A 27,568-nucleotide genomic window follows, 5' to 3' on the forward strand; every position below is an offset into this window, starting at 1 on the left:
TAAACACAGAAAACAGAAGCTACAAAAAAAAACTCCAGACCTCTTTAGTCTCACAGCACATGAGCTTTGGCCAGAAACCAGGTTTATAGACTATAGTGTTTCTGTCCCCAGCAACACACTCCTGATGCGTCCTTTCTCCTTCTGTCAAAGCATCCCCACAACCACATGGAATGCACGGAGGTTGTGACCACCATATCCAGCAGAAATTACAGGAATTTGATAAGCAGCTACTGTGGTAAATGCAATACTTTCTAACAGCTTTCCAAGCTCACAGATAAAACATGTAAGCTGTAGACTCTAAGCTCTGCCAGACTTTCCAGCTTTCCTGTAATACACCATAACTGCTAGGCATTTTATACTGTTTTCTTCACTTATTCCATTACAGACCAGTTCTACAGCGATTTAGCTCCCTATGTCAAACTATCTCAATCTTGCCATGCTCAGCACTTATCACACTTGATCTGTTTGTGAATATTCTAGATTCACTTACAGCCCCCATCTCCCATTCTAGGCCCCACCAAAACTGAAACTCTACACAGTAATGTTTGACTGAAGAATGGCTGCAATTTCCAGAAAAACACAGCAAGGCCAGTAACATAATGATAATGATACAGACACCTCATATCTCAGTGGTCCACCATCCCAACCAGCTATGCTTCAAGAGGAAACCTCAGCCTGAATTTATGATGTCTTAAACCTTGGTATGCTCTTCATTTTGTTGAAAGCCATGGAGAAAAAACTCTCTGTTTCATCCCAAGGAAAAAATGCCTATTAGCATTCTCCTTTATGGAGTAAAAGCACCAAGCAATTAGCCCAGCTGCTAACAAAGAAGTGATGTTCAGAGTTGACACTGAGTGGCAGGGTGTGACAACTCAGCCTAAGTGCTGTCTTCATCACAGCCACTCCAGTGATCCCAGCTTGCCACTGCCTTTCACTTTTACCAGACTGATGCACAGCATATGCTCTGTAGCACATAGACTCCCCTGGATGCGTATGTTCCTTCCCCAAGGAACATTAATTCATCTGGCATACACGTCTGGAGGGAGTGCACTGGTTGCACCAATTGCAGAGGAGCTTGGATTAAGACAGGGCTGGAGCCTTCACAGACTTTTTGAAAATAGAGGAGGGAACAGGAGGAAAACCAACTTTTTCTCTCAAATAAATGTGCATGCCTTCAACATCAGCTTTACTCCAAGGCAAGCTGTGTCAGGCATTTGCCAGCAAAACCCATCAGAGCAAAACACAGCAATGATTAAAAATAAGGAAGGGTGGAGAGATTCTGGCATGCTGAAGGTAGGGCCAGAACCAATGTTATTTTCAGCAGGGGTACGGTGTCCACTGGGGGGGCCACACTGAAGCTGATAATCACCCACTGCAGGACAGTGCTGGCCCTGTTGTTTTAAACACTTTCACTCCAAGCCTTCTCCTCCCGGTTCTGACCTGGTTCTGAAACAGGACAGCATTCCATCCATAACCATCAACTCTGTCCATGAAAAGCATGCTCTGATACTAGCCCAACAGCCTCTCAGAAGCATGGCAGGGACAAATCAGAAACAATCAGGTGCCTACCCCCACTCCTCTGCTCCACCCTCTATGTCCTGCCCTGTGGAAACAAATCCCTGGTCTGCAACCCTTCAGAGAGATGTGGCTGTTCGGTGAATGATATCCTTTCACGTTTCAGAACAGACCAGACATAACCAGTGGCACAGTCTGCATTTTGTTTAAAAGGACCTGAAAAGCTGTACTCGAACAGCCCAGCTCTGAAAGAAGCAGCCTCGCTGAAGAAAGTGAAGAAATCCCAGTAGCAGTGGGATGTGATGACTCAGTTCCTGCTACAAATGACCCGACCACACAAATGGGCTGGGAACAGCTGTGCTGCAGTTTTGCTGCAGCTCCACACCAGCTTCTTCAGGGCCAAGAGAGAGTGAGCACAAAAGCACTTCAATCAATGATTTACCTTGCCAGTTACCTTCAGCTGCAGGGCTCGTCCAAGATAGGATGTAGGAAGGGGAGAAAAATAATAAAAAAATTAAAATAATAATAAAATAATTAAAATACTTTCCTAGCAGATGACTCAGTGTGCTATTTTACTCCAAATGGTTTAATCTGCTTTGAAGTCCTACGTATGGATTCTCTTCAAAGACATGCTTTGAAGTAGATCCCTCTTTGAGGACTGACACAGCTGCACTTTGCTGCAACTCAATTCAGTGGGTGTCTCACAAGCACAGCATCAGCCAGGACATACAAAGCGAGGATGGTGTCCATAAGCCAGAGTAACCACCAAGCATCTATTAAAAAGTACCTCAACCTTGTCACATCACAGGGAGAAGGGCAAAGTTAAAAGTAACAATCCCTGTAATCCCTTACTGGTTATCAATAAAATACGTATGCAAAGTCAATTTCACAGGCTGAAATGCATACTGCTGTTCAAAAATAACCTCTTCTTTCCTGTAATAATTTGTCTTTTTCTCATTAAAATAATTCCTACTGATTGTAAAAAAAGGGAGCTAGCAGCTAAAGCATTCAGAAAACACCATTTCTGTAGGCTTGTATACAGCAAATGCAACTGTCATTACAGGATCACTGCATTAAAACAAGAAGTCCCACCACATGCAGGGACAGGACTGCAGCCCTTCCAAGAGACAGTGCATACTTTATTACACAGACATTATTACACAGACATGCTGGCCCACTGCCACCTGAAGTGCAAACGTCTTGCTAAAAATACTTCAGGTTTGATTTCTTTTTGACCTCAGGCTTCATACATTGCTTTGGCAAGGGTTAGCGCTTGCAAAGGGACACTACTGCATTAATGTCACCATGCCTAGAAAGTGAAAAACTGGTCCTTGCTACAGCGGGTATCCAAAGGCCCCTCCCTGCAGTGGATATTTCTGACATGCACAGACACACAGACTGGTCTCTTGAAAGCATTAGGATTGTCCCATACTCAGGACCTGATCCACCTGACACAACAAAAATAAAAAACAGACCTCACAAATGCACTGCATACCTATGACCTTGTTCAGAAAACACTCAGCCCCTATGTTTTTCAGGAACCCTCAGGCTCTCCCCTCAGAGCCTACCCACTCCAGGTATCAAGAGCCACCATCCCTGTGTTCAGCACACACATGACCCTCCTTCCCTACAAGGCTCCTGCTGGGTCCTCCAGGATAGGACCAAAACTGGAAATACATCAGAGGACTTTCCCCCCACCCCATGCTTGGGCTTGGTTTAACTGCTGGGAGACTGGCTCAGGAAAAGCATATTAGCCAAGCAGCTGGTCCTCCCTGGCAGGGAGCAAAACAGATGCATAAAAATATATGTGTTTACACATTTAAGTTCAGGCTTCCCGGCAAATGTGCAGATGAAGCACTTGAGTACTGGCACTAGTATCACACAGCAGCTTTACACTGAAACCATGCAGCAAAATGAATCACCTGTCCTCAAAAAGAATAGTGAATAAAGAAAAAAAGCAACAAATCAAAATCAGCCACTAACCAACCCACAGCTCACCCAGCTGTGTTAGCAGGGAGTCTGCATGCTCTGTGTGCCATTCTTCTCCACGGCTGCTCCAGCATCATATGCACATCCAAAGACATGCATGCCTCTCTATGCCATCCTGCCAGCTGCCAGGCTCTGTCTCTCCCTATCCCAGCACACACATGGAGGAAGAGACTTAACCAGCAATAATGTGGAGAGGGGCTTGACTAGCAGCCAGTCGTGGCTAATAGATGAGACGGCAAGGCTGCACTTTGGGACCAGCTCAGAGCTGGCAGAGACGCCTCGGTTTGGGTGAATCTAGCCTTTCTGACCTAAATGGCTTTGACTTCAATGGAGATATGCCAACAGATGCCAGCTTAAAAGCTGAGCTGCTGACAGCTCTATACTGAGGCGCTTTGTGTAGCAAACTGATCAGCTGCTCCACTTTTTTTTTTTTTTCTTTTTCTCTTCTGTCTCCGTCAGCTCCTGGATTTTTGTTGTGTTTGTTTTATTTTCAGAGGAGGCTGGGAACTGGAGGCGAAAAGTCAGCAGCCCTTTTCTTCCATAAAACAACAGTTTATTTAGGAACTGGAAGCAGCTTTACAAACTCTCACTAAACGAGTGCTCCAAGGACCATGCTAGCCAGAGCAAAGGCAAACTCTGTACAAAGTATCTCCAGAGCCTTAATAAAGTGATGACACCTTCCTGGAGGGAATACCAAGGTGAACAGTGTAGCACACATTTTTAGAAGTTACTAGGCTGTGAAATAACAAGGCAAATCCTCAGCTGTCAAAATGCCAGTGGTGTCAGAAATTTACCCTGAGAATTATGCCACTTCATCTTTACCTGGATTCAACATATACCTGTGCCAGCACATTGTGGTCAGCAGTGGCTCAACAACTGACAGAGGCATTAGCCCATGTGGCTAATGTAGAGCCCAGCAAATGGGCTCCAGTGCTTGTTTGCTTGCTCACTAGCTGCAGATGCATTTGATGCATTTGCTTTTCTAGGACAATAACCAACTCCATCCCTCTGAATAACCTTCCTTATGCTGGGCATATGGTTGGCAGCAAATATGAAGTACCATGTTCTGACTGACCTATGTCTCTTAGGTCCCAGAATCTTCCATGAGCTGAGGCATGTCTGAAGGTGAAAAAACATTCACTCAGAAAAATAGGGATCTCAGCAGATTTCACCCTAAATGAAAAAATTCAACTGGGTCTCAAAGCGAATCTTCAAAGTGAAAAAAAATGAGCATATAAAGGTTACATGTTAGATTCTTAAGTAGTGAGTCTTGTAACTACATGGAAAAATCAGATACAAGCTACTTTGGACAAGACTACCAGTGTACAAACTGAAAACCAAAATTATAACTGGCATGCGGGTATTCATAAACTGGGACGAGACTCAGAGAATCAACCTGGAGAGAGGAATCAAAACTGAATTTATTTGTCAACAAAGTTTATTGTCTTAAAGAAGGAATAAGCAGAGTGCCAAGTAAGAAACTGCTGGAAATGACCTATACACAGAAGAAAAATATCCACCATGGGAACCACTACAAATCCTAATGCTTTCAAGAGGCCCCAACAATTAGAAGTAACCTGGTACCCATGGGAATTTCAGGCTACATTCTTGTGAATTTATTTTGAGAATTGCCAGATTGCTTTAGGGAGTTTGTTTTCTTCCCCTCTTGAATACATATGCAACTAAATTTGTGTTTGCATCTCTAGGGAAAAAAAAAATAAAAGGACTTGCAGAATTTGCTGAGCATCAGCAGTTCCTTGAAGATGATGGCAGGTGGCAAATATTTAGCATTTTTGAGGATTAGGAGTTGCAATACAGATTTTTTATTTTCTCTCCAGGTTTACAAAAATCTTGGACAATGTCCTGCCAACAGAGACAATACTTCTCAAACAAAAGGAAAAGGCATTTATGGCAGGAAAAGAAATGCCATAAGTTTTGTTGTTGTTCTGTGGGTTTTTAAAAATTTATTCTGACTCTAGCCTACAAGGGGAGAGGGAATGGAAAACCTGCTGTAAAGTGTGCAGTATAAGAAAACACTAAAAGAAGTCCAGTCCTTAAAGTCTGGAAGTATAGAGATCATCATGGAGAAAATTTCACACTTTACATTTAGTGACACAGATGCTTTGTCTGTGGTATACATAGAAAAGATAACTCCTTTTCCCCTCAGGTATATCTTACTGCTTTGGAAACACATCCCTTTCACCCCACTCTGACTTGGATCACCAACTTCAATCAATTTTCAAATGATTACACCTAGTCCAGGCAACACTAACTCAAGCTCAGTGTCTCGGCAGCAGCTTGCAAACAGTTTTTACTGCCTCTAAAAGTAAGACTAAACTCCCAGATAGGAAGGCTGAGCCTTGCTCGCCTTAACACAGCCCACTGGCACGGGAAGGGAGGAGCACAGCACCTGGAGCATGGGTGTGGCAGTGGGGACTGCATGCCTCTGCAAGGATAACAGAGAGACAAGGGCATCAAACACGATCCAAATGCAACGTCCTTATTGAGATTACAAAGCTTCATTACACTGACAACCTGAGACTCAGCCTATTTCATGGGTATTCCATGGTGCCCTGACACATAGCAAGGCTGTCGCTCAGCTCTGAAACCTTGCACTCTACCCCTCCTCCCCCTGTTCTCCGACCCCCTCCTGTGGAAATTCAAGGATACTTCAGCTGCAGAATATTTTTTTTTTTTTTCCCTCAGAGGGTTAATCACTACAGAATGACAGAACATTCTGAGTTGGAAGGGACACGAAAGGATCATCGATGCCAACTGCTAAGCGAACGGCCCACAGAGATCAAACCCACAGCTTTGGCATTATTAGCACCATGCTCTAACCAACTGAGCTTATCTCAGAGAACTGAAAGAGAATAAACTCCACCCCAAGACACGAAGAGTCCCAAAAGAAGGCAAGCTGCACACCCTTCTCCCCCAACCATCCCTCCTCCACTGGGCAGGCACAAAGAGTACCTAAGCTATGCCAGGAAAGGGCTACGTGCAAAAGTAAGCCTGCCTGCTCTGCAGGAAGACTCAAGGGCAGCTTACATCCCCCTACCCTAAGGAAGCATGGCAGGTGGCTGTCAAAGCAGGCAGGTCCATCATACAGCTCTTGCCAAGACTTACTGTGTTTAACCACGGCCAGCAGCTGACAGGGAGGACAGCACGGCTGAAATCTTCAAACACCTAGGAGCTCATAGGATCTTGCAGCCTGCAAGCCTCTAATAATTTTTTTCCTCTTTTTTTTTTTTTTCCAGTTCTGAAGGCATGTGACCGGCCCTCACATACCAAAGTTGACCCCTCCCAAAGCCAGCAATTTCCTAAGAGTGAAGAAGGATGTTACCCTCCCGCTTATTCATTACGTGGCCAGGCCATTACTTGTCCTTATGCATCAAAACCTCACTCCCTGTGTGAGGTACGCTCTGGAAACCTCTGGACAGGTGCAGAAGGTGCTATGGTGCTCAGCTACCTGTTAACAGGAGGGCATGGCCACGGGAACCCCAGCTCCTCTTTTCCCAACTGGCACACGGCTTTCAATCTCCAGGTAAAAAACCACTAGCTCTTTGCACTCAAGTCGACCATCCCCTTCTGCTCTGGGCCAGGAAGAACTGCATGTGTTTCACACTGCTTCACACTGCACCCCCATTAACTAGCAATGGTACTTGGAAGCATGCTCCCTCCCCAATCACTTTTTGTATCACCGAAATACTATGGCACAAGGCACAGCTGAGATTTTGGTTTCGGTTTTTGCTCCCTCGGGTTGGCAGTACCGTTTCCGAAAAAGAGGACGGGTCTCATGCTCCTTGCTGTCCCGCACTGCCACACTACCCTGCTCTGCTCCCATATCCCCCGCACCGAAATCCCCCCGCTTCCCTTTGCACTTGCCAGTATCCACATGCCGAGCCCCTACAGCAACCCCCACCCATCTGGGCGGGACTTCTCCCGCCGCTCTCCTCCGGTGGGGGGCGGTGGGAGGGGGGAGGCCCGGCCGGGGGAAGCGCACGGAGCGCTTCGGCGGCACCGCGCGGGGCCGGGCACGGCGGGGCGGAGGGCTTACCTCCCCCCAGCCTCCTCCTCCGGGACGGCTGGACCACTGCGGAGGGTGCTCCAACAGGCGCTAGGCGTGAGGAATTGCAGCCCCAAGCACAACCGCGGGCTCACGGCACCGTAGGAAACGAGAGCTTCAGCAGCAGGCACAGAGGTGCATACACGCATCGCACAGGCAGACTCAGGTAAACCTAAGTCTCGGATTGCTTCAGACAACACAACCGCGCGTTCAAACTCCCTGAGACGCCAGGGCTCAGGAGGCTATTTCTGGTTCACCTGAGCATCACTATGACACACCACCTTGACCCCTGTGCGATAAACCTCCCGCCGCCCCCAGCAAGCACACACTGCTTCTCACCCATGCGCTCTTAACACTTGTGATTCCCCACTGGCTCCAACAAAGTAGTACTCACGACCTGTCAAGTCACCACACAACATACACGCCTGGTGCAAAACAACATGATATTGGAATACCGGAGGAGGAAGGGTGGTGTTAGCTGTAAGATTATTGTTGGGAGGATTACTGTTGGGCATACTCGTGGCTAGCTATCCTGCCGTAGTGACATTCTCTACTGGCACCTACCATAGGTGAGCCCTTAAGACTTATCCCTAAACAAACCAGGAACACTCTTTTTTTTCCAATTAAGTGAGGAAAAAAGTATTTAAACATCTACTGCTAGTTTATCAGTATGGCTGCAAATCTAAACTAAAATTAATTCAAAGTGAAATCCACACTAGGCAGGCACCTGATGTGACTCATCTAAGCACATCTTGTCTTTGTCATAATTTTTGTTCTGATGAACCAATGTAGGCCTTGCTTGACAGTATCTTTTAAATACTAGATGCTGCAACTACAGGGTAACAGAATCAGGATCTGAATGTGCTGCTTGTTGTCCTCTGTCCAGTTTTATGTCAGCCTTTGGTTTTGCTGTAAGTAAGGAGCTTCAAGTCTCAGGACTGACCTCAGTTTCTGACTCCATACAGGTTATTGCAGATTAGCAGTCACTTATTGCCTATTGGCATGCACCACGCATGCACAAGATTTAAACACCTGTTTAACAGTATGATTGAGGAAAAAATATTTTAAACTCTAATGTCCTTCTGCCTGCTGTTTTAAGAGCAAAATGTACCTTAATGCATAGTTAGCAAAACTACTTCTGCTCAAAGGACTTCTTTCATTTCAGCACAGAAGAAATAAAACACATAAAAGATCTCCCACCTTTACTCCTAGGAAAGCCCTAACTAGACTAGTCCCATCTAAGGGAATAGTCCTAGGACTGTTAGATAACATCCTGTCCCTGGAAGATGAAGACCAGAGGCATCTTTCTCACTCACAAGGTCCTTCACCAATCTGTGTGTTGCACCCTCACCACTCTGCTTTTAATTCAACCTCCCATTTTGTCTGTGTCTGCCTTTCAGTGTCCCCACTCTCTTTGACAGCACACTATAAGAAAAGTTTGCACATAGAGTGATATTCTACAATTGTGCAGTATTTTTTGACCACTCAGCCTAGTTTTGGCTTCTTACATGACTCTTTCTTTTAATAACTTCTCCTTTTACCAAAACAGAAATTATTAACAATTTTGCAATGCTCGCTTGTCTTCCAGTAAGTGCACAAACAAAAGAAGCAGCTAACCTATGAATGTGGCGGGAGCAAAATCTCATCCTAGCAGAAGTAATGTTCTAAACTCCCACTGGCCTCAAGAGAGGAAATACTGTGCCCAAAGACACATCTTTAACATCCAGATCACAAACTGCATTTGGATCTCATTTGTGTACACAAAGTGTTACTGCTCCTAAAGTTGCTGCCAATAAATTCAGGTAGGAACTGTAGCTGAACAAGGTTCCAATAACTAACTCCTCCAGAGACAGGTCCCAGAGATGTGATAATACCTTTTATCAACACATCAGCATTGCCTAATAAACCTTCATAATGTAAATTGTCACTCTTCTTATGAATGGCAGGTTTGGATGGATCATTTCTCTCCTGCAGTCACCCTGGAAATTATTCTGTGTAGAAAATTAGAAGTGTTAAAAGAGGCAAAACTACACTCTGTGACAGTACACTGAAGTAAAGAGAGGTTGGGAAAAATCAGCAGGCACACAGAAAGCTCACCCACTACTTTTACCTTTCCAGACGAGGGACTTCTGTGATGTCTCCTTTGAAGAGTGTTTCGCTTACATCCCTTAAGCCATTGGCGATGCCTTCACCACATCCCTTCACCTCCCTGTCAGGGACATCTGTCTGCCCCACGGCTGATGTCCTATCTAAAAACTGTCCACCCTCCTTCATGCGCTGCTGGATCATGGGAGTGAGTGGCATCTCAAAGCTGAAGTAGCTATCGGGCTCCGAGTACAATGTCTCCAGAGATTCCGCACTGTAGTACAAAGATGCATTGTCTAGGATGTTTTCAAACTGTGAGCTGTACAGATCAGTGGAGACGTCAGAGTGCCTCTGCCCAAGGAAATCTTCATATCCTCCTGTGGCGGCTTCCCCCTCCTCCACCATCCTGAAAATTAACCAGAAACACTTCATTTCAGTTTGGGGGCAAGGTTGAGACTTTGGGCAACCCTTCTCACCTTCCACCTTTCTGAGCAGAAAGGTCAATGCAGCTTTATGCAAGAGAGGACACCACAGGTAAAATGCTGGTTCCTCCTTGCACTACGTCTCTTTATGACTGGCATCATCTCCCTCTCCAGGGACATAGAAAGAAACAATTTTCTGGGTAAAAGAAGATGGCTGGGAGACAATATCCTAATATTGTCTAACAGATCAGCTGCTTACAAGCAAAAGAGAAAAGCACACACAACGTGTGAGATCTGTCGTAGCACCACTGCCAAGCCAGAGGCTGCACATCTTGGAGATGTGTATGCAGATGGAGCCTCTACCCCCGAAGGATAATTTGCTATCTCTGCAGTCCTAGGACTGGAGTCTTCAGCAAAAAGCTGAAGGAAATCGCTCCCAAATGCAAAGGGAAGCATGTGCAATTTTTTAATTGGAGCCTGAGGAGCCAGACTGAGAAGACTCAGCCTGCTTGCTAATGCAAGGAGAGGTATGCCATCCCCCTGAAGAGTTTTCTTCTCTGCTGCACACAATACTGTGGGGCTCCTCAACATGCCAGAGGTTAGGGTAGCCAACCCAAGTAATTCCAGGCACTAGCCAAAGCAAAACTCCACAGATACAGAGGTGCAGAGGCAGGAAAGCCTCCCTTGTAGAGATGCTGTCTCAGCAGCACACAACTCTCCAGCTCAAAGTGGGCATGGTTTGCTCAGAGCACACCAGTGGAACCCTTTGTTTTGTCAGAGATGTCCATCAGGAAAGAAAAACAAGCAAATCAGGATGCAAAGCAGCATGCCATTCTTGCAGTATGTACTGCTAAAATGATATAAACAGATAGATAGATAGATAGATAGATAGATAGATAGATAGATAGATAGATGATTGATAGATAGATAGATAGATAGACAATATAGAAAGCACATACTGTAACATTTATCCTCCTATGATCTACATGGCCCTGGATAAAATGTCTTTATTATCCAACCATTCAGAGGTTGTCACACTGTTTTTGCACAAACTCTGAATGAAACCAGAAAATCTGTTCAGGTGCGTATGGCCAGGCTTGCATGCCAACTGTATTTAATTACATGGCATGTCCAGATCCCAATTACACCTGCTACAGATGCTTCATCACACCGACATCACTGTGCAAACAGCAAGACTTCTGATCTTTACATTTCAAAATCTGAGATGGACTGTAAACTTCAGTAAGATGGTGTGAAGTGGCTTCAGTACCAACTTCAGGCACTAGCCAACCACCAGCTGTGTAAACCAGTACTGTAAACACCACACCACAGGCAGCAGACAAATATTTGCTGCTTCTTATTAGCTCCTAAACAGGTAGACACAAGCCACACGCCTAGACAAGAGAACCCCTGCCTGACTCCTGCTCCCATCTTAGCACCAGCTCACCTGCCCTGGCCTCTTGCAAGCACAGTCATCTCCTCCTCACCACAGTTCTTCCTGTCCTTCACAGAAACTTCATCCATCCTGCTTTCTTCGAGCAGTGGTAGAGGAGTGGCTCCAGAAGCAGCAGGTTCCAGCCTTGGGTCTTCACAGACCTCATTCCACGCACTGTCTGGCAAGGAAAGCAAGGCTGGGGAGACCATTGGTGACACAGAGTGGCTGGATGTTTTGGCGAATGCCTTCCTCTCCACAGACACAGAGTCCAGCAGTGAGTGCTTCCTTCTTTTCTGCTCCTCAGCTTTTTCCAGCCATAAGATCTCCACACCTTGAAATTCTACATGTTTACTCACAGCTGCCTCTTTAGCAAGCCTTCTCTCAGTACCTGTTTGCATTTTGCCTTGATTGTGCTCTGAAAACTCCTCAAAACGTGTCCCCCTCTCCACTCTGCTAACTGCTTCCAGGTTTGTCACAGATGACTTGTGACAGCTTGGTTCCTGAGCTGTGTGGACCTCCTCTGCTTTATTACTTACGGCTTGTGAGGATTCAGACTGTTTTTCTCCAGCCCGTACTGAAGCCAGATCTTTCTCTACGATCAAATACTTTTTTTCCTCAGCTGTTCGTTCAGATGGAAGAAGCATGTCTGAGAGTTTTTCTTGGCCTGTTGGAACTGGTTCTCTGGCTGCCTGCACATTTTGGCTGCCAGTAACACACTTTTTTTCCATTTGCGTCTCTGAATCGAGAGAAGTATTTGCTCTTTCTTGCACCTTTGCTGCTTCTAGCTGTCGAGAGATTTTCATAATCTCTGGCAGATTACCCGCGGGTTGCAAACCTTCTTCGGGGGTGTGAAGCTGCACTGCCCCTGCATCAGGCCTCAAATTATGAGCAGGAGCTGCGCACTGAGGAATAGGCCTGACACGGTGGTGACTGTCCCGTCTTTCTGGACTGTGTGTTACAGGCTCGGCCTGGCACGTCGATAGAGCTGATGGAGCTTGTCTGCTCGACTCTACAGTGCCATACTCTGGAAATTCATTGATGATGGTATGAGGAGGCAAACTGCTGCTTCCACGGCCACTACCTACAAAGTAAAAGGAGAGACACCCTGGATTTATCTACTGCACGCACAAAGCAAAAAGTTTGATCTCTCTCCCTGCCCGCTCCTTACAGAGCAAAAACGCTCTCCCCTGAAGGGAAAAAAATACTTCAGTTTAACTCACTTCTGCTCTCATACTACAGTTATCCAAAGCTGGTCCTTTTACATAGGAGATTTTGGGCGGCCCTACTTTGGGAGTCTGCACTACAGAGGAAGGAATGCCAGAAATGTCTGCTACACTTCAGAAAAGGTCCCGATGGCACGTGAACAGTCTGAGGCCTCAGGCCAGGCCACAGGCCAGGCGCGTAGGCCTAAGAAAGCAGAGATTCAGATGTCTGACATTCATCCACAGCATACACCACCCATGATGGTTTTACTTAAAAAAGACACTACAAATGATGGTTCTACGTTTTCAGGTAATTTGCACTTGTAAAGGTGAAACGCTGGGAAGATAATCAGCCACACCCCGTATGTTCTACAGCCTTGACAAAACTAATTAGCTAAATTAGAAAGTAATTAATGAGCAATTAAACTTTCTGCCAGCACTACCCTCTTCCTTTAACAACTCAGGTAGCTGAAGGTCATGTTGCAGTGTTGGATACATACCAAGCAATGCACATTTTCTACTGCAGCAAATACACTGCTGCAGAAAAACATTGCCACCCCTCCCTTCCTTGTGCTTTTCCAACGACGTAAACAAAGCAGGAGCAAAAATGGGTGGTCCTATTTTCCAAGCGCCAAGCACCCAGTGGCTCCCATTGTTTCGAGGTAACAGAGAACCATCTGTCCGAAGGGACCTCAGGGATCACATAATGACAGATAATTGCCCACCTTATATCACAGCCCAAGGAGGAACTGAGCTCTTGGGGAAAAAAAACCCCAAAACAACAATTAAAAAGCCAACAACCAACAACTGCATTTGTCACACTCCTTTAGGGGAAAAAAAAAAAAAAAAAAAAAAAAAAAAACACCCACCAAAAAAAACCTGGCCTGGAGTATAATAGTGTTTTAAATCAAACTGCAGGGTGGCCAGACCCAAACACCTACTTTGAAAAGTATCGGGGTGACAGCTCTGAAACCAGACACTAACTTGAATTTGAATGGTTTGGTCCCAAGGTGCATCTCCAGGTACTGCACTGCAAACTGATCCCCATCTCTGCTCCAAGCAGGCCGGCCAAGGTCTGTTTCTGAGGCAGAAGCCATGTAGCTGTGGTTAATGATAGGCTGAGTTCAAAGTGAAAGAGAGGATAATCTAACACAAGTTCAGAAGCGCATTAATATGCCTACCTATGTGCCAGTGGCTTGTTAAGGTAAGCAAAAGTATATCCCAGTATATCTAGCCACAGGGAAAATACCACACACTGGGTATCGTGCAAGATTAAAGTGACAGTCTTGGACCCTGCCAAGCCTCAGAATCTTCCCCAATGGGTTCTCCAAACGTCTCCATGCCACTGACTTAATCACTATATAATAAAAATTCAGCTTCATCCAGACGACTTGATTGCTGTTCAGGACAGTGACTAGACAAAGCAGGGACCTTTCCTCTGCCACAAGGTCCCAGGGAGCCGTAAGGAGCAAGGATGCCCTGTCCACAATTGCATCACCAGCCCATCTTCATGGCAAGGTTTCCAAAACACAGGTGTGGGGGCACCCACAGTGCTTTTCCTAAGTGTCTGAAGCAGCAGACAAACAGACCCCTTTGCACACAACTCAGCCACGCAGTGCTTGCATGCATCTCAAGCCCACACTTTTCACAGCACAGGCACTAGGCTGCCACTGTGGGACACTTTCACCAGGACAGACTCACATATGACAGTGATGCTCTGTGGTAACAATGTCCCTACACCTGCACCAGAAAAACCCCAGGCAAGGATCCCCAAGCTGCCTTCTCATCCTGCAATCCTTCTCTGATGCAGAAGCTTTAGTGCTTGCTGCTTTCTCAGCATGGTCTAAGGAGGGATTTCTTAGGAGAGGACTAATAAGGGAGCATTTCACTACAGATGCTAACATAAACCCTTCTTGGTGGACACATCCACCCACAAGCAATGCTTAGTCCCTCAGCACTGTGGGACAGCACTTGGCCAGGCCACAGCCCGGGCCACACTCTGGCTGCACTGCATGAAGAAAGGGAATACATAGTGCCCCAAGAGCTGAGACCCCCCATGCCTCACTCCAACCCACACATCCCGCCTTGTTGGAAGGAAGCCCGTAGCGTCAGCCCCGGCCTCCTGTGGGGCTGGGAGGCAGCCAACATGCTCCAGAGGCCAAGCCCCAAAAAGGCACCACACACAGATCCTGCCAAGGGGCCAGGCTCGTCTCTGCTAATTGCTATCTTAGCTTCTGAACCAACACGAGGAAAACAGAGGGGGCCTTATTTCTCGTGGTGAATGCTAAATGCTCTGCTGCGCATCCCCATCTGCCACCAACAGCCACTGCTGACAGTGGAAAGAAATCTTGAGCAAGTTTCTGATTTATTTCTCCTCCTGAACTTCATAGCAAGCCCATCAGACTCTAGAAGAGGTACACATACAGAGCACATACCACACATGCAGGCACAGAGAGGTGTCCAAAGGGAGAGAGGGTGCTTACATGTACTCCCCTCTGCCACACCTGCAAGCTGTGTTCCATCTCGGCAAGAGTAGCTCTATCACAGTAGAAATGTAAATCTGAAATGTAAATCTTCTGAAATGAGATGTCAGCAGCCGTTCTCTGGACGGACTGCTGCTGATGCTGCCACTGCTGTATACAAGCACAAGTCAGTGGGATTCTTGCCTTCACACAGGAATATTGCTAATTCTCTGATTGAAAAAACTTCCTATATGACATCAAAGCAGTGTTCTGTTGCCATTGTGTTAGGTACTACCATGCACATGACTGCCAAGGTCTCTATTTTGTGAAGTAAATCACGACCAATCTGCCGGTCTCCCAAAATTGCAAAGCCTTTCCCTTTCCTCAGACAGCTATTTCAGGTACAAGAGCTTAGAGGAGCTTGAGCTCTTTAAGGGAAACTCCTCCCTTATTCCCATCCACCACCACAGCATCATGTCTTGCTGCAGCTACTGGCATATCCTGTCTAACCCCATCCCCCAATATGACTGCATTACAAACAAGGATAGAAAGACAACAACAAAATTTAAGGACTGCACTGAAGATGCGCAGGGAAAAAAAATACCCATCACCAAACAAACAAAGGACACACACTTTCAGGTAACACAAATTTCTACTTTGCATTGAAGGTGGCTTCTTTCAACAAATGGAAAAAAAAAGAAAAAAAAAAGAAAGAATAAAAAGAAAGAAATGGATAAGGAAAAAGCTAAAATAGAAAGGGGGTAAGTGACTAGAAAACTGAGACCGGGCAAATATAACCTAACAGCATTTGGCAGCCTTTCTGATGACTAGATGTTGAAAGAATTAATGACTTAAATCAGGCATAGATATGATATTTCATAGGTAAATAACCATTCCATGTCAAGCAAACTTGTCTACAGCATAATAAAAGGAAATTCTAGGAAGCAAAACACAAGTTAAAAGCATAGACAGACATTTTGTTTACAGGTACATTTTAAAAAAGAATGGTGTGAGTGTCTCTCTCGATACAGTATATATATATATATATATATATTATATAGCTCGAGAAATTAGATATATTTGCTTGAACAGTCTCCTTACTCACAGAGGTTACTGTAGCTCCAGCAGTTACCCATTGGTCAAAGAAATAAAATGCAAAGATCATCAGTTTATCTATAGCGGTACCAGCTAATTCAATTGCTGCTGTTCTAGTCAACTGGAATCAAAATAGTTTCAAATTTCCTGGCAGCTGCTGCCCTGCACTGCACACAATGATGTAAATGGATGCTTTCTGAGTATTATGAAACTGATGGGGGAACTGCAGTCTCATTCAGTCTATCGCAGGAGCTAAGGAGTCCACCTTGGCAGCTTGCAGGGGAAAAAAAATTTCCTCCAGCAAGGCTGCCTGACGGCATGCCAGGGATACGTCTGTGCTTAGCTGCCGTTTTTGTAACTGCGTCTGTAAGGGGAGAATCGGGCAGAATGGCGATGCTGAGAGTCATGTGCTGGTTTCGGAATGCAGGATGCTTTATGGCATTTCAGCATTAGTGAGCTGAAAGCATTCACTAAGCAGCCCAGTCATCCTGCATTTTATGTCTCTGCAGCTCCTTGCGCCGATTACAAGTAGCACCTGGGTGAGCTTGCATGCAGCATCTTGTAAGTTACGCTTTCCTGGTATTCTTGCCACCATTTGTAAAAAGCAGATTAGGGCAAGTAAAAAACAATGTATGCATTAAGATGAGGCAAATCTCTAGGTGACAGAGCTTAATTAACAAATCACAAGATTTATGGTATTGTATCGCTACTGCAGCCTGGCAGAGAGGAGGGTTACACACATCTCCTTCTCCTGCACTCCATCATGTTACAATGTCTACAGTAACTAAAACTATTCCAATTGATAAAGCAGCCTGCTCCTGCTGAGATGGAGCAGCCGTCCCCTATAAAAGGGGAGGGATGCTGCAGAGCCTCTGGCAGCCTCATGAAGCAGCCCTTTTTCCAAATGATGTCATTCTCCATGCTGCGCTAGGTCCTGCCTGGCCAGAGTAGCCAAAGCCAGGGGATTAACATAATGCAAACATGGGGCTTTTGTAACTGGACTGCAAACATCTACACCGGACTGGGCGCAGGATTTTCTGCAGCTTGCAGACACTCCAGGCTTTTGGGCAGTTTGCTTGCTCCAAAAAGGAGAAGTGGAGCCAGATCTTCATCCCATCGAAAGTTACAGCAGCATTATGTAAAAACAACAATTGGTTGTTTTGGAACAATTGGTTCCACAACGGCTGGTGGAAATGGAGAAGCTGAGTGAAAAGTGAGAGGCAGAGGGAAGAGGTTGGGGAGAGTTGCCTAGAAATAAATCCTGGTGAAATGCCTCTGTGCCTTAGCAGACATGCAGGGAAAGTAAAGGAGAATAGAGTTATGGCAGAGCCTTGTGACATCCAGTGGCTCAGGGTTACCCAGGGTTACCCAGTTCAATTAAGAAATTAAACTAATTTGTTCAGGGAAAAAAATAATCCTCTGCACGCATGCAAGGGCAGTATGTTCCTCAGGAAATCGTACACCCACAGCTTCCTGCATACTGGAAGAGATTCACTAAAAGATACTGCCCACCACTGCTCTTGTGCAGTTCCCTAAATTCTGGGGGTTTTGGGCTGCGACAGACAGTGTTAGACAAAACTTCAGTCTGCCATAGGACAACCATGCCCATGCTAATTAAATCTGTGACGAATCTCTCTGCTAGCCAGTGCTGGAGTCTGGTAGGATATGATGATGCTAAGTTGTCATTGGTTTGGAAAAGAGTGAGAAAAGCCACTAGGATAAGAACATAAATCCTGTGCATTTAGAAAGCAATGACCATTTAGAAAGCATGTAAAACACATGGGTCACTTTGTGCCTCTCTGAGAGTTTTGTGGATTTTTTTTTTTTACAGCTGCACAAGTTCTAGCCCTATTACTGATGGAGAGCTTTATACAAGCAATACTGTGACTTGGCTGCATATTTTTCCCTACAGATTTTAACTAATTCCCAGTGGTAAAGAGGGTTTGGGACCACTTGCATAACCCCAACTGCTCTGAATTAAGTGTCCTCCAAAGAGCCCTGTTCCTTTCCCCTGGTTGCAAGAAGGATGGCACCTTGCTGCAGTCACTCACAGGCCTACAGTGAGCTCAAAACAGGACAAAGTCCAAAACTAACATGCAGCACGTGCTGAGAGGATTTAGTGTGAGGGATTATCCACTACAAATTGCTGTATGGGCCACAGATGGTCAGTGAGATAGCTCAGTCCCAAGAGTCATTACCCTGGAAAGCAAAATGGTAGAGTGGAACAGCTGCTAGCATGAGCAGGAACAGGAGGGAAAATACAAAGGGAATATCTGGACTCCTTATCCTGACATAAAAGTGCAAGTGGGCCTTAGAATATTTAATACCCTTTTCTTCTCTGAAGTCCCACACTCTGGAATTATATGGCTGTGAGAATCTCAAATTTTCATTTAAGACTTATGTTTGGAGAAGTCTGAAACCCAAAATGTAAACAACAGATCCAAAAAGAATCTGAAATTTTCTATTTTTCTGCTGCTGTGATTTAGAAAGGAAGCAGCCAACAGATTTTCTAAGTGTAGATACACATAGTAATTAGCAAGAATTACTTTAAAAGCTCCATAAGAGCCTTCACCTGAAAAAAAACCTTCTGAAGCAGTGACAACTCACAGCTGCTTTGACACTTTCAGCATCTACAATTTTACAGCCTCTCTAAATTGACTTATAATTAATGTTATATATTTAAAATACTGTATTTTTCAATAATCCTCTCAAAACCCTTGGAATGTTGCTTTGAGCAAGCAAAAATTACTTTAGAAATCTATCACTTGTAAGCACAGATCTCAGAAACTCTGGATTTCTGTAGATCCAGAAACCAGGCACACCTGCAGAAAAGGATGTCCTTTACTACATTTCAGAGTTTGGGACCAGTTAACCAAGCTGAGAGTAGTCTTGCTAGGCAGTTCTTAAAGCACCCTAGGAGATGGATCTCAAGTAATGTGCCCAGCTAAAACAAAAACAGGACACAGAGGGACATGTGCCTCTCCCAGGCTCCAAGTGTTTGTTGCTGAAGGTGCCGTTGGACATGGCATAGTAACTTTTCAGCAGGCTCTCCCAGTGAATGAGACTCCCTTCCTCCGGACGCTGGATAGAGTTAAATAAACAACACAGGGATCTACAGCAGAAGGTACTTGTTAAACCAAGTGAACTGTGAACAGGAAAAATACATGCTGTACTCTGTCTTACACTCTCTCAGTCCAATACCAGGCCAGAAACTGCACCTACCCACATAATTTTATTTAAATGCCTTCTCTGTGAGCAAATCAACACCAAGTTAACATACATCATTTCCTTCAGAAAGCTTCAGAAATGAAGCAAGGCTACAGCACAGTAGAGGGTTTGTGTTGGTGTTGCAGATCTCACCAGATGGTGGGGCTTAGGCCAAGGAAGGAGGCCATAGTGACAGGTAAAAATACATCTATGTCCCACTGTACCTGCCTTTAACAAGCTAAGTCAGCTGGCTGAGCCTCTCCTGTTGTGCCCACTGATCTGGATGCTCCATTTTCTATCCGCCTGATGGAAGGGGACAACCTGACTGCCTCCAGGAAAGCGTTGCTGAGTCCTGCCAGCTTCAGCTGGATTCAGCCTGTGTCACGTGTGCTCAGAGCATCTGATGTGGCCAGACACTGACAGACTGCCAGCATCACCAAGTCCCCAAATATTTGTGCTCACATAAGCATGGCTCTCAGCTTCAGCCAAAAGAGCACAGACAGGGAGACATCTACTGCCTTAACTCTGGCATTTCCTAACTTCTGAGTGCTTAATTCTGCACCTTTAAAAACAATAAACAAATAGTACATGTTTTAATGATTATTTGTACTAAACTCTTGGCCTTCAAACAACTCTCTTGTTTAAAAAGTTGAGGATGTGGTAATCTCCTCCCTACAGCTGTAGGTTATGATAACTTGATCTGTCCAGCTTTCAAGTGGAGGTCACAAGACATTCAATTTCCTCCTGTGGAGCAAGTGACCTAGGATAATGCCTTGTGCCCCCTTTAGTTTTCCTCCCCTCTGGACTGGAAACCCAGACATCCATCACACCACACCTGACAGCTCCCAAGCATGCCTCAGCTTCTCCCAGCCCCAGGAAGCAGGACTAAGAAATTCAAGGGAGATAGCAAAACATTTCCACCTCCCCACCTCTGCAGCCAAGATGCAGACCACAATGGAACCTGTCCTTCTGCACCAGCATTTATTTTTTCATGTGCACAATTCTCATCTGACAGCACTGTAAGAGCTTGGTGCTCTTCAGAGCACCCAAAATGACTTGCTTTACTCCATGTTGGAGTGAAAGAGGAGCACTCAGCATGGCCAGTGAACATGCTGGTGCCAAAGAGGTAATCACTTCCTATAGTACACAAACTTCTAAAAAATACAGTACCACCGGAGACTTAAATTTAAAAATTTAACCTTCTTTTTGCATCACTGCCAATCAGCAACGCCAAACATTGGGGATATTAATGAGAAAACTATTGATTACACATTATATTTTAAAAACTCCTGCAGGACTTCTCTATGTCAGAGAATGCAGTGGGATACTAGAAACAACAACAACAAGCTGATAAAGTCAAGTATGCACAACAGGATGATGGAATTTTACTTATGTGGGAGAGGGGTACCACAGCTCTGAGCTTTCTGTATTCCAGCCTTGTATGTGCTCCTGGTAAACGCTGCAGGACATCTGATGTGCCAATCCTTCACCACAAGTAAGCACAATTAATGTGAAAATCAGGCAGTCCTCCAACCCTCAGAAAATGCAGTTTTGTACCTCTTAAGGAAAACAGAGTTGCAGAGGAAGATGCCAGACCAGGGAGCTCAGACTTTCAGAATTGCCTGGAGATGGAAAGAGCAAGAGATGAAAATATGGCAAAGGGTGGTGCCTCAAAACAGAAAACAACAGGGCTGGAGCACTGCGCAAGACTACAGTCACCAGTCTGGGCTGTCGTGAGAACAATGTAATGAGTGCCTGTGGTCTAAGAGCAGTTCCTGCAGTGAGGACCAGGAAGGTACCACTTCCATGCAATGCGAGGGGGATGCAGCACAGCTGGACATGTGTGCCTTGAAGTAACAGAGCAAACAAGTGAGGCAGAATGTATGTCAGTGATGCTCACTTTACACAAAGATACTGTGATAATTTTCTTAAAGGTGTTTAAATCAGAAGCATAAGAACCCTGAAAAGGTTTTACTTGCACAGAATAGCAGCCATTGTGTCCTTCCTTTGCTCTTGAAAAAAAGTTCTAGTCATTCTAAAGCAAAAGCAATCATTTCTTCGATTGCAGTTCAGGAACAGGTATGTTGCATGGGTCAAAGTATGTGTTTGATTTTCTTTCATGTGTCAGATCTGGCATTGTTTGACCCCTTGCAAAGGTGATTCAGCCCACATTGCCAGGAGAAAATAAGCCCTTTTTTTAGAATTGTTCTTTTGGCATTATTTTGGGGGGGTTTGTTACAGTTTTTGCTGGCTTGAGCCTGCTAAGCAAACAGATGAGCACAAGAACTAGCATGAGATAATCAGTGGCAGTGTGTGTCTGGGACCATCTCTTTTGGCAGAAGCAAGATGTTAAATGAGCTCAGTTGCCTCATGACACCTCACTGAACACAAAACAGCAAGTGACAGGCTTTCCAAAAAGCTATTTGTTTCTCCAGGAATTCAAAACCAAGCTTCTTCCAGCAGCTGTTGGGAAAGACCAGATTTGCATAGCAACACAGGCAGTATTTGTACAGGGCCTTTTTGTGAAGGATGAGATTAAACCTCTGGTACACAGGAGGGATGAAAGCTTTCTCCTCTCAGAAGCATCAGAGACAAGACTGTTTATTAACCTTAAGAAGCTATTTTCTTCCTAACAACAGTCTTGGATTTATTTTCTCATATAACAGGAATTATGGGGTATTTGCCTTTCATGTTTATTTAAGGAACTCTTTTGTAGTATCCCCTACTTCTTTCCCCAAGGAAGCACTTTTAAGACTAAGTAATGTGGCCATGACTTTTTTTTTTTCTTTTTGGTATTTAAATGTATTAACGGCAAAGTCATAAAAATCAGGCTTGTAGCACAGCCAAGCCTGAAGAAAAGTCTGCTCAATAGAGATCACTGTTTCCACAGCAGTTTCCAGAGAAGGAATGTACGTTTCCACATACAACAAGCAGCCTTTTATGTCAGTGAGTCTGAGAAGAGGTCTTGTCCAAGCCAGCTAAATTCAGTTTCTAAAAAACATTTTCTTTTGCTGGAAGGCAGAAGGGCTGGGGTTTCGCCAAGGAAGGTGGCCAGGCTGTGCAGGGCCACGTGGACAAGTGTGGTGCATCCTCCCCACTCCCTCAGTGGGAGGGGTCTGCAGGGAAATGTGTGGTCTTGAACCTTTCCACAATACGTGGGTCTCGGGGGCTTGGACCTGCTTCTGCTCCGAGTAATGCATGGAGGGCAGGAGGATGGGCAATGGACAGGAGAGGAGAGGACCCAGACAAGAAGCATCATGCATTAAAGACAAGAGCACATTAGGGCATCAGTGATCACAAACATCCCAGATAAAAATCAGACTGAAGACAGCAAAGGAAAATGTTTTACATTTTCAGCTTTATTAGCATTTGAATATTGTTGATGAAACACCTATTCTAAAGCCACCTAACTTTTTATTTCCCCCCCCCCCCCCACCATCTTCTCATCTAAAAATGACCAGCAGCCTCAACCTGGAAGGTAAAAATCAGCACAGAGCTTATTAACAAAAGCTGCCATCTCCCACGTGGGTAAACAGATGTGTTTGCCACAGTTGCCCCCAATTATTGCTCTTTCTTTGTGAATTAGCTTGTCTGATGCAAGTATTTTAGTACTCAGTCAAGACATGTATATCCTCAGCAGCATCAGCAGGGCTACAGTAACATGGCTGTGGCTGAAAGGGAAATGATAGACCAGAAGGCAGAAGTAATTAAGCTGTTCAGCAGCTTACATGCTACATTCTGTTTCTGAGGTCAGCCATGGCACGGGTCAACTGCTTTAGGTTAGATAAATTAAAGTTCAGCCTAACTGCCCACAGTGACAAGTTGTTTTCTTGACCAAGTTTAAACACCAACACTTCTCCTGGCCCTGCCCCTGTCACTCATTTGCTTGAAATATTTCATACTTTGACCCCTCAAAAGCACGTCTTCTTTCTTTTAAATATTGTTTTAAATATCTTTTAAAGGAAACTTCAGAAAGTAGCATATCTATTGGATTTTTGGTGGTGTTTTCTCCCTTCCCATCCAACATAGAGAAGAACAGAAAGACTTTCAAGAACACCTGCTTCCCCCAAAAGCATGTCATGACATATTTGACATTTATCAAATCCAAAAAAACCATGATTTGATGTACAAAAGCCCTGAGTTTGCACTACTGTCCCCTCAGTCACCCTGTCCTCATTCACCTCCAGTAAACAAGCACTTAAAAGCTGAAGAAAAAACTAGAAGGGGCAGAACCACTCTCATTTATTCATGGCAGTCAAACAATTTGTAAAAGAGAAGGAGGAGGAGGAGGAAGAGGAAGAGGATGCATTTGTCTGTGACAGCATGAGGCCAGTCTGGGTAAGCACAATGTCACCCAGTTTTTTGGTACAATTCACAAATGTTGTATGTTAACCACTGTTAAATATTCACAAACCCTTCTGTGAGGGTCCCTTGAAATCACTCCCATTTTGCAAATTGTTAGCCCCTAATGGTAGTTTCTCATTAATAAAGGAACAGGAGAAGATCCAGAAACAAGGCAAGAAGGAGATCCAGAAACAAGGCAAGAAGCACAGGAAAAATGCAGAGAATAAGACACATAAGTCAATATATCCGGCTTACTCTTTGCTATCCTTTATTTTAGAGCTCAGTACTTAGCTTGGAATACCCGTCATATTTGATAATTGTTTTGGCTGGTAATAACAATAGATTCACTTGGATTTATTAGACACAGCATACTTTATTTAATACCAGTCTCTGGATTTGTACCAATGCCTGCTGACAGTGCTCTCACACTGTGTCTTTCCAAGCAAGAAATGAGGTCATCATGATTCCTGTAATAAAGTGATAAACATTTTGTGGCAATTTGGAAGAGTTTTTAAAATTCCTAAATGAGGTCCTTTTGGTTTGGGTTTTGTTTGAGGATTTTTTTTCTCTTTTTGTAAATTTGGGTTTTTTCCACTTTGCAATTAGAATTTCCCAGGTGGATGACCAAACTATAAAATCCAGGAAGAAATTCAAGTTCTGCTTTTTTATTCTTTATTATTATTATTATTTATGTTGTTATTATTATCATTATCATTATTAATTTTTTTTTTCCTTACTGAAGTTGAGGTGCATACACAGTTTGTTTCTGAGCAAAATGCTGCCCTTTTCTGGCAAGAAGGGAGTCTTGTTTAATTAAGTGACATTCCAGAAAGTTTGCAATTAGAAAGGATCAAGGTACAAAGAGAACAGCCTGAGGAAATGCTTTTTCAAAGAGGACAGGGCTTGTTGATAATTTTGACAAGGCAAGAGGAATAGCTACAATAACTACATTTATTTTCTTCTAATCTTGGGCTCTTAAAAGGTAGAAAATGCCCTATACTTACAAGAAGACAACAGGAACAAGACCGATCCTTAGGCATAACATTAGATATTGCACCTGGACTACTGGAATCACTGACTCCAGAGGGCACAGCAGTTTGGGTACCACCTCAAGTATCTAAATTAAAATCTCACCTACCTCTACCTGTAAAAGGACCATAAAGTGCATTTCTGGAAGGATCTCCAGGCAGAAATGGAAATGTTTCAGCATGTGCAATTGCAGAACTTGTGGCTGAACAACTCCACTGCAGAAAAGTGCAGGGATTCCCTCCACCAATGCGTCCCTAGCACATGAGTCCCTGCTGTCACATCACGGTGGCCCAGATGAGCCAGAAGGAAAGGCAGGGGTGTAAGAGAGGGAAGCACTGTCATTTTCTGGGGCCAAACCAGTAGGATCCTATGGTCTGGTACTTGCGAAGGGCAGCATAGCACAGTGAGTGAGCCTCATGGGGTCATTGAAGGAGAAGCTTCTGCAAAACTTTCCTGAGTAGCTTAAGAGATTTTTTTTTTTTAGTTTTTTTTTTTACACAATAGTAATAAATAGAACTTACCCATTCCTGAAGGCTTCTCTTCTTCCAAGCCAAACAAAAATTCATATTTGGCCTTGGCAACATTCTGGGCATGAGCTGATATGTCATTATCCCGCACAAGTGTTTCTGCCTAGAGTAAAAATAAACAAAGTTTATATACCTTTTAGTGAAAAACAGCAGAAGGAACATGAAATCCCTTCAGGCAGCATTTTTAAAGTATTCATTTCACTCTGTCACCACCAAGATCATACAGAGTAGACATGGGCCAACTCAGAGTGCTTTTGAAGAGCTCACCCCTCTGTCACTGAACCCAAGAATTTCAGTATTAAGAACAAAGACCTAACAGAGATGTGAGAGCAGCCAACCACTCTTTACACACTCTTTAGCCAGCTTACCCACTGAGAGGCCAGCAGCAGTGGCCAACTATCTCAATAATACTGGTTAGGGTTAAAAATATCAAGGGAATAGTATCAGAAATAGCAAATTTGAGTATGCATAAAACTGGAACTCATGGGAAAACCATAAATGGGGCAGGCTGTCTCTTTGAAAAGATAGTGGGGTAGAGAAAGTGAGGAGCAAGGACTACAACAAGGATGATTAAAAAGGGGAAGAAGGATAAGGTATGCAAACATGTATTTAGACAGGAGTACTGTCTAAGGGTCCCTGTTGGGCAGCCCATACATGACCACCACTGTCTAGGTCAGGAGAAGAGCCCAACTTGGTTTTACAACCATACCACACAAGTCAAACCTGCTTATCTGGCCAGGAGGCAGGGAGGGGACAGAGGGTGGTGAGCCCAGTAAGCAGGGGAACACCTGGTGGGGTGAATGGACAGACGGATTGAGCAACCTGTTCTACCCAAGCCTGGTGCCCCCAGCACCTTCCCACTGCTCCTTTCTTGTAAGAAACACTTTGACAGAGTAAAGGTCCAGTTTCTCAGAAGAGAGAAAAGCTACAGGATTAAGATCAAAATACTCTTCTAAACAGGTAGGGGCAAAACAAATCTCTAAGATAAAGCACACACCAGCAATAAACTGTAGTGCAAAAACTATCTAGAGTCAGCATTAAGTTTCTTCCCAGCTGGGCAAGATGGAGCCCGTAATTCTTCTGTTTGAAGTGACAGATAAAATAAATCACTAACTCTATAAATTCTTCAGTAAACTTTATATTCATATGAGGCAGTCAATTGCTCTGGCATAGCAAGCCATGGCATGGTTTACATTGGTGAAAGCATTAGCTTGCAAAAACACTCTTTAAAAAACAAATTTAAATGGAACATTCCGCCCCCCAGGACAACAATAACTTTTAAGTATTTCTATCAAATACCTCAGAATAAGCGTCAGATATAAACAGAAATTCAAAGTACAAGGGACATATAATTCACAGGAACACACAGTCACAGCTCTTTAATCAGAGATGGATGGAACCACAAATCCATATATTCCTCCTAGGCCATCTGTCCAACAATTGTATTTTCTTCCAGGAGCACACTGACAAATAGTTATCTTGTCCTATGCCCTAGAATGGTTTTGCTCCAGGTTCCCCTGGCCTTTTACACCCATTTCTTCTCCTACCTTTCTGCACTGTGCCAGTTCTGCAAGATTTAGTCCAACACCACTCTACCCTAAGTCAACAGCAGATCTTACACTGGGGTCTTGGACTAATGTATTTACCATTCACTAGACATTCACTAGTCCAACTACTCAGCACTAGGGCTTCAGTACACTGATGCACGTGCTAACACCAGCCTACCCAATCCTTTGGTAAAGATGTGATAGAACAGATAAAGGGATTTCTATCACAAAAATAACTATCACAAGCATGACAAAATGAGCTTGGAAGAAATCACCATGTCTGTCCTGCCCTTCCAGGCCTGCATTCATGCACTGGCAGGGAGGCAGGAAGGGCTAGAAAAGGAATAGCTGGAGCCAGACACAGGAGAAGGCTCTTTGTCTGCAACAGCTTAGACAGGAGTACCTTACACAGCCAGACAAAAATTCAGCCTACTCAGACGGATGTGAAGGGATGGGATGGCTAACAACTAGCTGGTGCCAAATCCCAGTGACAGATAAATGAAATGGAAAATAAAATGAACAGAACAGTCCAGTTCCTGAGCAGTAAAGAATTTCTGATCTATACCCCTCTGGGACACAGCTTCTCCATCCCTCAGCCTTGCTCTTTGAGATTTCACAGACATCTGCTACACTGAGTATCCCT

At 44.4% G+C, this 27,568-nt stretch overlaps 1 protein-coding gene across 2 annotated transcripts in view; it reads right to left on the reverse strand.

The window, feature by feature from the left end:
• The window catches only part of PSD3 (pleckstrin and Sec7 domain containing 3), a 115,480-nt gene that overhangs the window by 78,016 nt on the left and 9,896 nt on the right, over window positions 1-27,568 (reverse strand). For both annotated transcript variants that reach the window (XM_041471287.1, XM_041471279.1), the window contains exons 2-4: window positions 25,373-25,481; window positions 11,525-12,593; window positions 9,681-10,061 (exon numbers count right to left, since the gene is read on the reverse strand). In XM_041471287.1, coding sequence (XP_041327221.1) covers window positions 9,681-10,061; window positions 11,525-12,593; window positions 25,373-25,481 — 1,559 coding nt within the window. The remainder of the gene's footprint in view (window positions 1-9,680; window positions 10,062-11,524; window positions 12,594-25,372; window positions 25,482-27,568) is intronic.

This window comes from Pyrgilauda ruficollis, unplaced genomic scaffold (genome assembly GCF_017590135.1).
Source record: "Pyrgilauda ruficollis isolate IOZ18807 unplaced genomic scaffold, ASM1759013v1 scaffold106, whole genome shotgun sequence".
Classification (NCBI taxonomy): Eukaryota; Metazoa; Chordata; class Aves; order Passeriformes; family Passeridae; genus Pyrgilauda; species Pyrgilauda ruficollis.